The following is a 12,071-nucleotide window of genomic DNA, read 5'->3' on the forward strand; positions in this document are numbered from 1 at the left end:
CCTCGAGGTTTTTCGTGCAGTGAAAAGAGACCTGACTATCACTAAGACCAAACTGAGCCTTGCATAAAAGCCTTGGAGAAGCTGTTAAACAGTCCAATAATGGACATCATGAAACAATAAAATAATGATGGATTAGTGGTGTAAAAGATCATTAACCATCATATTAATAAAAGATAGGACAATATGCTGGAATCCTTGGCTAAATTTCGTTGTGGGTAATTGCATCCCATTCACCATGTACTGCACAGCTTGCTTGTGTACTACGAGAATTGTTACTCTGGCTCACCCCCAGAGGCAGGTGCATTTCTGTCTGTGTAACACGACAGATGGCTTGAAGTCCTTCAGGATCCTTTGCATTTAACTCATGGAGCGGTATAGGAATTCAAAGGAACAGATGTTCCTGTAATATCTGGGAAGAAGATAAACATCTCCATTTACTTTTAAGATAAATATATTTGATACTGTCAAATTTCTCCACCGATGCATCAAGAAAATAATTTTAAAAAAAGATTTTTCATATGAATATTATTGCACTCGTGATTTAAAAGGTATTTGCCACTGGGTGGATTTTTATTAGATTTTTGAAAATTCTAATTGCCGACATTAAAAAGAAACTAGATCTGATAGGAAAGGGAGGATGAAGGAAAGAAATAAATAAATCTTTATGTAATGTAATGTAATGGGAAAATTTCCATCCATGGAGCACTCATGTATGGTAACTGCAAATCACTTAGCAGGTTTTGGTTTGTAGATTTTTTTTCACAGTGAAGTCCACTATAACAACATAAAAATTGACTGTACTTCTACTACCTTAATGGCTTTTACCACTAGAGGGCTGAAGCAACAGCTCGAACTCAATAACGAACATGCCCTGTTAGACGAGCCAAACACACATTGGATTATCTGAAAATTAGGCATTGCCATTAGAGTTAGCACTATGAACACATATGCTGAAAAAGTAAGATGTTCCTTTTTTCCCCTTTTTTTTAAAGATGATCGCTGTTACGTACTGAGGAAGAAATAGCAACTTTCCTAATACTGAGTTTTGAAGTAAGTCATTACAGTATTTCGTTATCTATGTTAGCGAAGGGATTTCTGAGCAAGTATCTCCACTTTGACTTAAAGCTAAAAATCACTAGGAAAAATCAGTGTGCAGCTTCTGCCCTCTACAATGTATTATTTCTTGCTTTCATTAGGCTAGTGGAAAAGCCATATAATATAGTTTTAGCGCCTGAGTGGGGGCATATGAAAGAGAATAGCCCAACTGACAAGCTCTAAGCTGTCGTATATCACACTTAGGTGAGATAGTGAGAAATCTGTACAACTTTGCTTGACAAAATCCAAGGCCACAGTTTATTTTCAACTGCAGCCAGCTTCCTGCTATATTTCCCTTTGTGTCCTTGTGGTCTTGGTGCAAAAAATCAGATTTCTATTTCCAAGAAGCATAGGCTGGTTAAGAGTGACCTTCCATGTGAATCTATATGTTCTGCCTGGATGCATGCATTCTTTAGCATGTTTTGGTTCAAGCCTGTTGTCTTTGGGACGCAAAATGTGAAAGTTAAACAGTCTTTGCACTGTTGTAGAGATACAGAGCTGAGACCTGATCCAATAGTTCATCTTCTGCCATGTTAATTTTATAGAGTAGAAATTACCAATCCAGCACACAATTCAGGGAATTAAAATGTCATTCAAGATGTAAGCGACACAGGTCAGAAGGAAATGGAAAGAACTTCCAGCGTTAGAGTACATTACAGCCACTCCTTTCAACGCAGTTTTGTAATAGACATCTCAACAAGTCATAATAATCATGTTGTGCACACAACCTCAGTCTGAAGGTATATGTACAAAAAAGAACAAGGCTGCTTCATAGAGCATATGTTATGGATATACTCCAAAAGGCAAAATCGTCTGTTAAGTATTGTTTACGCAACATTGTGTAGTTTTAGCTGGGATCCAGGAATCTCTACAGGCTGGTGTGCAGGATTCAGCACAGGCATATCTTTAATGCGTCCACACATGGACACTACATCTAAATCCTCCAAGTGTTCAATTGTGTGATTTTTCAAGACACTTGTTCACGTGTTGCTGTAGATAACACTGGAGGATAAAACAAAAGCCCACTGAAGCTGTTCTAAGGAGTGATCTTCACAAACTTTTAGGGAGAATGAGGAAGCTCGTGGTTTGAAACAACCTCTTTGTCCTCCTTTTCTGCTTCATCAGTCCAGGGCTTGGCACATGATTTTATTTCAAAATTTTTAAAAAATTTTAAAATGCTGAACACATATTTTCAAAAAATATTTTACTGAAAAAGAGTTTAAAAAGCTGTTTCTTCTTCCAGACAGCTTTCTTCCTGGTGGTCTGAAAAGAAACATCATTATTTCGGGATTGCTTTGGGATTTTGCAGTTCCATAGTTCCAAAGAATGTGAAGAAATTTCTCCTAAGGTGACATCAGATTCCATTGCATTCAATGGAGAGCTACCATAAAAAGGAGTAAGGAACAGATCGTATTTCTGAGGCATGTTTGTGCTGTCCTCAGTCCCAAATGACTGTTTACAGACATGCTCTTGATGGCATAACTAAGATTTTAAGCACACAATTTATTTCTGAAGATGATACTGTATCAAGAGCAGTATTTTGTCACCTTTGAGTAGATGGGGAAAACAAAAACTCTTAGATTGCATCTGCATGTTCATATGAATTTAAAGTAGCACATATATGTTTATTTTTCAAAATGGACCATAAAACACCTATTCATTTATAAACTCTGCATGCATGACACTTGGGAAAGAGCAAATCCATATTGCAGTGTAACAGCAGTAAAGGCAAGGTAAAAAGAAATGGAATTTAAACAATTTATAGCTTTAAATTGCTGGTATGTATCACTGATGAAAATTTTAACTTAGAGAGTTCTTTGTTCCAGAAAAACTAAAACTTGGAGAAGATAAATGTATATTGCTGTGTTGGCTTTGTAGTCCTTTAAAAGGATTTTACTATATTTAGATGCTATTCTGTTGGTTATTGCAGAAAATGTTGAGATTAGCTATATAGCAATAAGAAAAACTAAGCCAAGAACCACATCTGTAATTCTTCATCTTTTTCAATTAACTTGTTGAAATAGCTCAGTCAGAAACTTGTAAAAAGGAACTATTTATAGAAACAAAAGGGCAGGTAAGGACTCAATCCTTTAGCCTTCACACAAGCAAAAGGGAAAGAAAATCTTATCAGGCGGAGAGAATTGTATTTAATTGCAAGATTTAAGCAATAAATAATAAGCTTTCTGCTCTATGTGAAAAACTGCAAGCTTCTGCATCATCCTGCATCATACCGTGCCATCCCACAGATATTCTTAGTGCTTTTTCAGGGCTGTAGTTTTCACTGGGTGACTTCTGATTGAATCTCTTTCCTTCTCATTAATACTTGAACAGTTAGCAGTGATATCTGGACTAGACTTTTCTGCATACCATCCTATTTCACCTGCCACCAACACCAGTGGAAAGAACTCACAGTGATATCACTGAAGTTTGAATTAGGTGTTCTGTGAGTGTGTTTGTGACAGGTATTCCTTACAGAAATAATTACTGATAACAATTGTGATGACGTATGTTAATCCTATGTGTTGTTTCTTCCAGAAACAACTTGTTCTACTGGGGTTACAAAACTAATATATGATGTTAAAAAAGCTAACAAGTATGTACATATCTTATAGCATGAGCTTTCTATTGCTCTTATTAGCACCTCATGTGAAACCAAAACAGCTGAGCTCTACCAGGGTGTGACTCAGTAATTTCCGAATATAACATGTGATAGACAGAATTTCTACTTTAAACGGCTACAACAGCAGCCTAGTCATTATAGAATTCTACTATACCAGGATTGTTTGCTATTTCACATATTTTATCCAATTAAGGACTAACTAATTCTCCTCTAGTAAGAGTCTACACCCTGGAATGTCTCATCTGGCTTTTAGATTCCTTTTTGTGAGAGATGTTAAATTATTTATCTTTCCCAAATAAGTCATCATTTACTTATTACATGCTACCGTTTTACTAATTATGATAGCTGCTATTAGTAGCTGTAGTATCAAAAACATGCCTGTGCTGAGCTTTCTAAAAAAAAAAAAAAAAAGGCCAGAGCTCCTTGTTCATAGTATGTGAACAAATAACACACCCTTGTCCAGCAGAACTTACAGTCTCAAATTCCAGCTCAGAAAAGTATCGAGTACTTTTCTGAAAGGTTTGTATTATGGAATCCAATCCTATTTCATCCCTGCTAAACTGTTTCGTGTTCCTGCAGCCCCTCAGAAAAAAAATCTAGTAATACAGGTTTCCTTTGAGCATCTGCAGTAGCACGCTGGAGCCATGAAATACTGGGAAGACTTGCTTACATAACAGCACAGCTTTGCGTGTATTGGGAAAAATCTTTTCGGCAGTGCAATGGTAGTAAAGATGCTGTACTGGAACCTATGCTGAAAACCACATTCTGAATGTACCACGATTTAGAAATCATCTCTGTGTTATGATGCTAATTAGCAACATTTTAATCACATATTGTTCTAATTTATTTTCTACTCTAGTATTTTGTAGTTCTTTTACAGTTTCAAATGGAAATATTGAATTTCTGCATGGATTAATCATTATGGGAATCTGAATATTAAAGTAATTGGTCTTGCGTAAACGTGCTTTGCTGCTATAAAACTTCATTAACCCTCCAGCAGAGGGCAACATCAGAAAAAAATATTTATATAAATCCAGAGAGCAGTTTTTTCAGGATATTGCAGCTACAGCATACGTTTTCATCAGGGAGTCTCGCTTTTAAAATATGCTGTTTACATTTTGTCACCAAGCAGGCAAGTGAAGGAGCTTAATAATTATGAAAGGATTTGTTTAGGGCACAAGTTACGTGTTATTTTTTTTAATTGACAAATCTACAGAAACTTTAACATGAAACCTGAGAAAAATATTACAGTTGTGACTTAGAAAGGAATACTACACTTCACATCTTCAATCTTCTTAAAGTCAGAAAATTACTATGAGATTCTGGAACCAAAAATTATTCTGGAAAGAAAAATAATTCTGTTTGGAATGCGCCCAGCTCACTCCAGTGCTGTAAATACCACAAATCAAGTCTAAATGTTATACTGGCCTACTCAGAGGCATGAAAGCAGAGAACACAAAAGAGATGGAAAATATTAAATGCTTAAGAGAAAGCATCCCTAATGGATGTTTAATATGATATAAGCTCTTTGAGTACTATGGATATAGAGATAAATATACCTTTGCAATAGATGTTATCTATTTATAACAAGAGCAGCATTATTTGCAGTTAATGCCCTGTTTCCCCAGAAGTGCGACTGACTGTGCGAAGGCGGCATCCTTTCTTCACGCCAACAGTACAAATGGACCAGAGACACTTGACTGGAAGTGCAGTGAAGCTCCCGAAAAGGGGGCGACGATGGACACACACAGAGACACACACAGAGACACACAGAGACACAGACAGAGACACACAGAGACACACACAGAGACACAGACACGTGTCCCATGGACGCGGGGGGGAGGCGAGGCCGCGTCTCCCCGTGGGCTGCGGAGCCGGGGAGTGGGCGCGGCGCTGTCCGCGGTGCTGAAGGGGAGCGGCGCTGTCCGTGGTGCTGAACGGGGCTCGGCGCCCTGAGGGTGCCGCTCGCCGCCGCCGCCCCGGAGCGCGACCTGCGCGACCGCGCGGGCGGGGGCAGCGCGGGCACGGCAGCGCTTGCAGCCGTCCGGGGGATCTAGCCAGCGGCTCGGGGTACTTCGCATCCGCCTGCCTACGGAGGCGAATCCCACCCCTCCCCCTCCAGCCCTACAGCTGGGGACACCGCCAGCGCCGACCCGAGCTCGCTTTGAAAGGCGAAGAGATCTCCGTCCCCTCCCAGCCGGGCATGGCACTGCCTTTCTCCGCCACCGCTGAACCCTGCGAGGCCGAGGAGACTTTCTAACCGTGCCTGGCAACTCCGCGCTGACGGGAAATCCGGGGGCTGCCTGCAGCGCTCTCAGACTCCCCGCTCGCTGCCGCACACAGGCGCGCTCCCTCGCCCTCTCCCCCCCACCCCCCCCCCCGCCCCGGCTCCGTACGCCGTTTCTCCCTCTCTCTCTCACACACACACACGCTCGCACGCTTGTCTCTCCGTTTCCCTTCACCCGGAGGTTAACTGACAGCCATTTAATGAGGGGGGGAAAGTTAAGAAATTGAACCAATATGAATCATCGTTGCCCGTAGCAGTGTCCTATCCAGAGCAGAGCAGAATCCAGCGAGCATCCCTGCAAGAATGGAGTCGGTAAAACAAAGGATTTTGACCCCTGGTAAGGAGGGATTGAAGAATTTTGCTGGAAAATCGCTTGGTCAACTCTACAGGTAAGACTGAGATCTCTTATAGGACTCTACTTCCTAGAAACAATTGGAACCTTTCCTTAACCGCCAGCTGCTGAAGGAGGTCGAAGGCTTTGGGGAGGCTGGTGGTGGAGGGGATGGGAGCTGTTGAGATACTGCTGATATAATCTGAATCCTGGAAAATAGTGTTGAAGCCTCTCAATATGGCACCCTAGGAACTTCCCTATCTGATTCGTAGATGGTGTTAGTCAATATATAGCGAAAGATTACCCCATCTTTCTCCCACAAAACCAGGATCCCATCGTGAAATCATTATCAGGAGAGAGCTGCTCACTGTATTTTTGTTTTCTGTTAATTTTGCAATTCTGTCACAAGGTCTTTCCTCTCGCCCTTACCAATCATTAAATAATAATAATAATAATCTTTCCTGGTTTCAGTTAGTCTTTTCCCTTGCGTAATTCATCGTCAGAGGAAGATAAACATGGAGATGTATAAATAATTGATACCTGAACGATTTTTTTTCTCCTGAAGCTGAAACATGTAGAGCGATGTGTTTAATTATTTATCCGTCTCCACTGAGAAACATCCACTTGTCTTATAAGTAATATACATCTGCAATTGCTAAACTCAAAGCATCACTCAACAGTATGTATCTGTGCATACAGAACATTCCTATCGTCTCTGAGCTCTGTACACACAGACAAACAAGCACAAATTCTCACATACTTGAAGTATACGCGCTGAAGTTGACACATGGTGCTCTATCCATCTATCTGGCTACTTTAGTGACCTCCAGGACGTTTGTGAATAGTCTGTGAAATTACAACGTATTTCCCATTGTCTCCTCTGCCAGAAATTACCTCGAAGATTGGTTTCGGTTTTTTTGTTTCCCCTCCCGGAATTACGTTTTAAAGGTAACTGCGGATTTATTTGCCTAGGGCAGGTCACGTAAAAGTCTTTTTTTTTCTATACCTATGCGGCAGTTTTGGGCACAGACACAAGGGTGTTCCATGGCATGAGTCACAACTTCTGGTGCCATTTTCAGGGAAGGGGACGTATCAGGGAAGTGGTAAAGACGAAATTAAGGTTTCCATTTCAGTGGGAAGCGTACAATTTAAGAAAGACAAAAGTACAACCAGAGCCATCAACAACGCAGTGAATATTCTACAGGTTTGGGGTTAGGGGGGTGGTTGGGGTTTTTTTTTTCCTTTTTTTCCATATTTTAGTAATTTTCAATAGTCAGGAAAAGAGAAAAGGTATAACTGATAATCAAAAGTAACTGCTTAAAATATTATTAAGGAAATAAATCTCTTTCTCGCCCTAAAAGACTCTACACTATAGAAACAAAACGATTGTGTCTACTTTTTTTTAATATAACCACATAGTGAACAGAGGAGAAATAGTGCTCGTATTTTTAAGCAAAACTCCATTCGAACTTGCCCCTTCAGTAACAAATGCGAGATTTACTAATCTTCTTCAGCGTACGGAACTGAACTATTTCGTTTCCGATAAGAATTGAAGTAGTTTTTCTATCCCTCATACCTTAGTGTCTTCCCCAAGACAAGAAGCCCATTCAGGAAGAAAACAATTCTACTTCATTTTTTATTCTCACGAACGAATTGTGAACGCAAACCCACACCATTTTATTTTATTCACAACTTTAAGACATTTCATAATGCTGCGGTCTTGAATTATGGAAATAATTCTTCCAGCAACGAAAAATCGGGAGGATTTAAACTGAAAAATATTAGAGAAAATCCCTGTATTTTCTCCAAAGCGCAGAGAACCGTTTAAGTCTAATTCTGCTAATTGTTACTGCCCCATTAACCGGATGAGTTAACCTCAAAGGGATGCACCTCAGAGGAGGATTTCTGACGTGAGAAAACACTCCTAAAGCCGGGTTGAGTGCGGCTGTAGGAGAGTTCAGAGTGCTGGGAAATGGTCACATATTTGCTCCTCAAGATGAAGGAGCTGGGATGAAAGCGGTTAGTTCTTCTGTCTTTCAAACAACTCAGTGACTGTAAAAAGATGATGAAGAAATTCAACATAAGACACTTTTTTTTTCAATAAACCCGATCTTTCTTACTACCGACACGGCATTTTTAAAGCCTGTCCAGTAAAGAAGAAATAAAACGAAATGCTCTAAGTCGCTTTTTGCACATGGATTTTTTTTTTTTCGGTGTTTTTATGTTGATTCGAAATAGCTGCAAATAACCATTCCCATTCAGATTCCTCCACATTGTTTTCTAGGAGATAGGATTGTGATGTAAAAACAAGGGAGTGGGGGCAATGAGTTCGAGTTTAAAGCCGATCTGGGAAGGTTAAACCTGCGAAGCCGGGTAGCTGAGCAGCGCGATCTTCTGGAAAGGCTTCTCCGGAGATGCCAGTTCTTTAAAGACGATCGTGTTTTCTTCCACTGCCTGTGACAGCCATTTTGCAAATCTAAAATAAGTAGCAATATCACCTCCCCCACCCCCTCTTTCTGTTCACGTTTGTTTTGTTCCCACAGCAGAAGCGAGATGCACCCCAAGATCATCTCCCTTGTTGTTTCTAATACAGCAAGGAGGGAATAAAACCTTCTCCTCAAGACTTGTTTCCTTTTCCATCCTGTGTCTCTTGGGCTACTCAACATGGCGCCTCTGCAGTGGTTACAGATGATGTCTTCTTAATGCGTCCTACATATTTAAGCACAAGTCTTTAATGATAGATGAGCAATTCTCAGCTAGAGCTCCTCCCTGGGCTTCTGCGGCGGGGCGGGGGGGGGAGCTGGGGATGACTAATCGTGACTCCCACAGGTCACTGCCAAAGAACAGTTGAAGGTGAAAGGAAAGCAAGGAATAAATCCTCAAATCAATCCAAAGCAAACCAAAGGGGCCGGGGACGTGGTGAACTTGAGGCTTCGGCTCTCCGAGGTGGCCAGGGCTTGACTCTTCCTTCTTGTGTCGAGCAGAGTCCTAGAGAAGAGGCAGAAGCCCGGGGACACCATCGAGCTGACAGAAGATGGAAAGCCCGTGGAAATGCCCGAGAAGAAAGCCCCGTTGTGCGACTGTACCTGCTTCGGGCTGCCCCGGAGGTACATCATTGCCATCATGAGCGGACTGGGATTCTGCATTTCCTTCGGGATCCGATGTAACTTGGGAGTGGCCATCGTGGATATGGTCAATAACAGCACCATACACCGAGGAGGAAAAATTATTAAAGAGGTGGGAACCCTTCCCTCGTAAATCCCATCTCCTCCCAGTACAACTCCCAGGTCAAGCACCTTAATGCAGGCGAGGTGGGCTCTGGCGCTTTCGCAGCTTTCCCCTCCCCACTTCAGCTCACGATTCTCCTGGCCCTTTGTAGGACAGAAACCCCATTCCTGAAGGAGAAACAATTTCTACCGATAATTTCCTATTTTTCAGGTTCCCAGCGCAACGCCTTTCTATGGTATTAATTTGCGGGCAGGTGCCGACCCCTCCCCGTCTCCCCCCCGCCTACTCCACACCCCCTTTTTTAGACAATCGTGAAAAACGGAGATATCTCGTAAAAGAAAACAGGGGATGAAGGATGGAGGGCGCCGAATGAACGCCTGGCAGCGGCAGGAGACGGGGAGGTGGCGCAGGGATGTCTGAAAATACCTGGGTGAAAGAATTCGCGTTGATAAAAGGCGTTAAACGCTAAGATCCGTTTTAAAGCGGGTTGTAGGCTAGAGAAAAACAGGTGAATGCTGAATATGCGGAGACAAACCCCTTATTCCTAGCACAAGGCAAGAGAGGTAGGTGCTTACAGCCACGGCCAACCCCTCCAGCCCTGCCCGCGCAGGGGTGTATCTGCAAGCCCAAGAGATGTGGTGGTAGCCCCAGGAGATGTATTTGCAAGCCCAGAGGAGCCGGCAGCAGCAGCCGGGGGTGGCCACGGGCTCTCCGGGGCTGCGCTGCCCCGGCCGAGCATCTCCGGCCACTCGTGAGCGACCCTGTGCCACGGAGGCCCGGGCGATGCTGTTTTGATTGCTGCTCTCGATTGGGTTATTGATCCGGCGGGCAGCCGGGGTGTTTAAGGGAGGGGGCTAAGGCAAAGCGAGCGGCTCTGCACCCCGCGTCCTTGCCCCTGTGCCACCGCTAGAATCCTGCCTCGACTGCCCTCTGTGAAGTTACGCTGGGTGAATGCTTTAATCTGGCACGATTACAGCCTTCCTCTTCTTTTTCTCTCCTTCTCTGCCGGTTCCTTGCGCTGGAAGAAAGCGAAGTTTAATTGGGATCCTGAAACGGTTGGCATGATCCACGGCTCTTTTTTCTGGGGGTACATAATCACCCAAATCCCCGGCGGGTATATCTCGTCCCGGCTGGCAGCTAACAGGTAAAACCGACCTAAACCAGCCCCAGAGCCCTGTCCGAGTCCGAGGGGGAGGTGGGAGGGGAGCCCTGGCCCCCCAGCTCGGAGCCGGGGGGTCCCCACCTCGAGGGGCGCAGCGTTAAGTAAAGAAGCAACGATTGCTTGAAATGTGGAAACGCGGATGTGATGGGGCATTGATCGCTCCTCTCCCAGCTCCCTTCTGGTTTTGCGGGGGATATCTCGCTCTGTTTTCTTTTTCCTTTAAAAAAGTCCTTGAAGGAGGTTGTGGCAATGATAATCAAACAACCCGCATTCAGAGGCAAATTCAAAGATTCATTATTTCTTCAAAGCTTGAGAGATCTTTTTCCGTGATCGAATGGAAGAATTTTATGATTTTTGTTTTAATGAAAAAGAAAATAACATCAGCAGGAATTTTCCATTAACGCACAAATGAATTTAGAATGGTCGAAAAACATGTTTCAATGAGGCTTCCACAATGAAAAGAAAGTGCAGATGGTGAGGCGACTTAAGGACTCGTTTCTATGGTGTCTGGCAATTTTTCAAGCACCCAGGGTGCGATTCTACCTGTTAATTAGATCCACTGAGTATTCAAGACACATGAGGCTTTCACATCCATGCTTAACGCCACAGGCTCTGCTGCAGAAGCAGCAAAGGTCCTAGTGCCACTCTTCAAAACAATAACAAACTAGGTGCAAATGGATGCTCAAATCGGCAATATACGCCTTTAACTCTTCTCAGGAGTTTGCAACTTGAAAGATAGGCCTGGATAGGCAGAGAGGCTTGAGCGAGCTTACTTGTGTTTGAGAAAGGGGGAGGAGAGAGGGAGGGTACAGGAAAAATGCTCTCTCCAAGGTAAATACCTTTTAGACAAAGACCTACATTAAAAATAATGAGTATTTCCTAATGGAGATACGCTCTGTAATTGAGATAACGCTAATATCTCTCCTGTTCAAGAAAATAAAATAGAATACAGCCTTTTTTAAATGGAAGTATCCATTGCCTATTCGTTTACTAGTGCCATCCTTCTGACAGTGGTTCAGAAATGCAAAAGGTTATTTCAAATAACAATTAAAATCCAGTTAAAGGACTCTTATTCTTTTCTTCCTCCTTTGCATCTTTACACATCCTGTAACTCCTCAGGATTAATTAGAGTTTTGCTTGAATTAAGAGTGAAGGTTTTGCCTCAGAGAATCAAAAATCTGCCTTCATTCACCTGAGCAACATTAGTAAAAATATTTGAATCAATACAAATTTAAAGCGATGCAATTACAAAGATTTGCAAGACAATGGGAGAGCCATTCCCAGGAAAACTCAGCAGTGGAAACACACAACCTGGCATACATGAACCAAATATTTCTCCTTTTCCTAA

General features: G+C 42.5%; 1 protein-coding gene across 1 annotated transcript in view; it reads left to right on the forward strand.

Annotated features, from left to right (window-relative positions):
- The first annotated feature begins 5,777 nt into the window (after nt 1-5,777).
- SLC17A6 (solute carrier family 17 member 6) overlaps nt 5,778-12,071 on the forward strand; it is a 32,182-nt gene continuing 25,888 nt past the window's right edge. Inside the window, exons 1-3 of the mRNA XM_069857449.1 lie at nt 5,778-6,391; nt 9,318-9,570; nt 10,587-10,705. Coding sequence (XP_069713550.1) covers nt 6,306-6,391; nt 9,318-9,570; nt 10,587-10,705 — 458 coding nt within the window. The 5' untranslated portion in view covers nt 5,778-6,305. The remainder of the gene's footprint in view (nt 6,392-9,317; nt 9,571-10,586; nt 10,706-12,071) is intronic.

This window comes from Phaenicophaeus curvirostris, chromosome 5, assembly GCF_032191515.1.
Source record: "Phaenicophaeus curvirostris isolate KB17595 chromosome 5, BPBGC_Pcur_1.0, whole genome shotgun sequence".
NCBI lineage: Eukaryota > Metazoa > Chordata > Aves > Cuculiformes > Cuculidae > Phaenicophaeus > Phaenicophaeus curvirostris.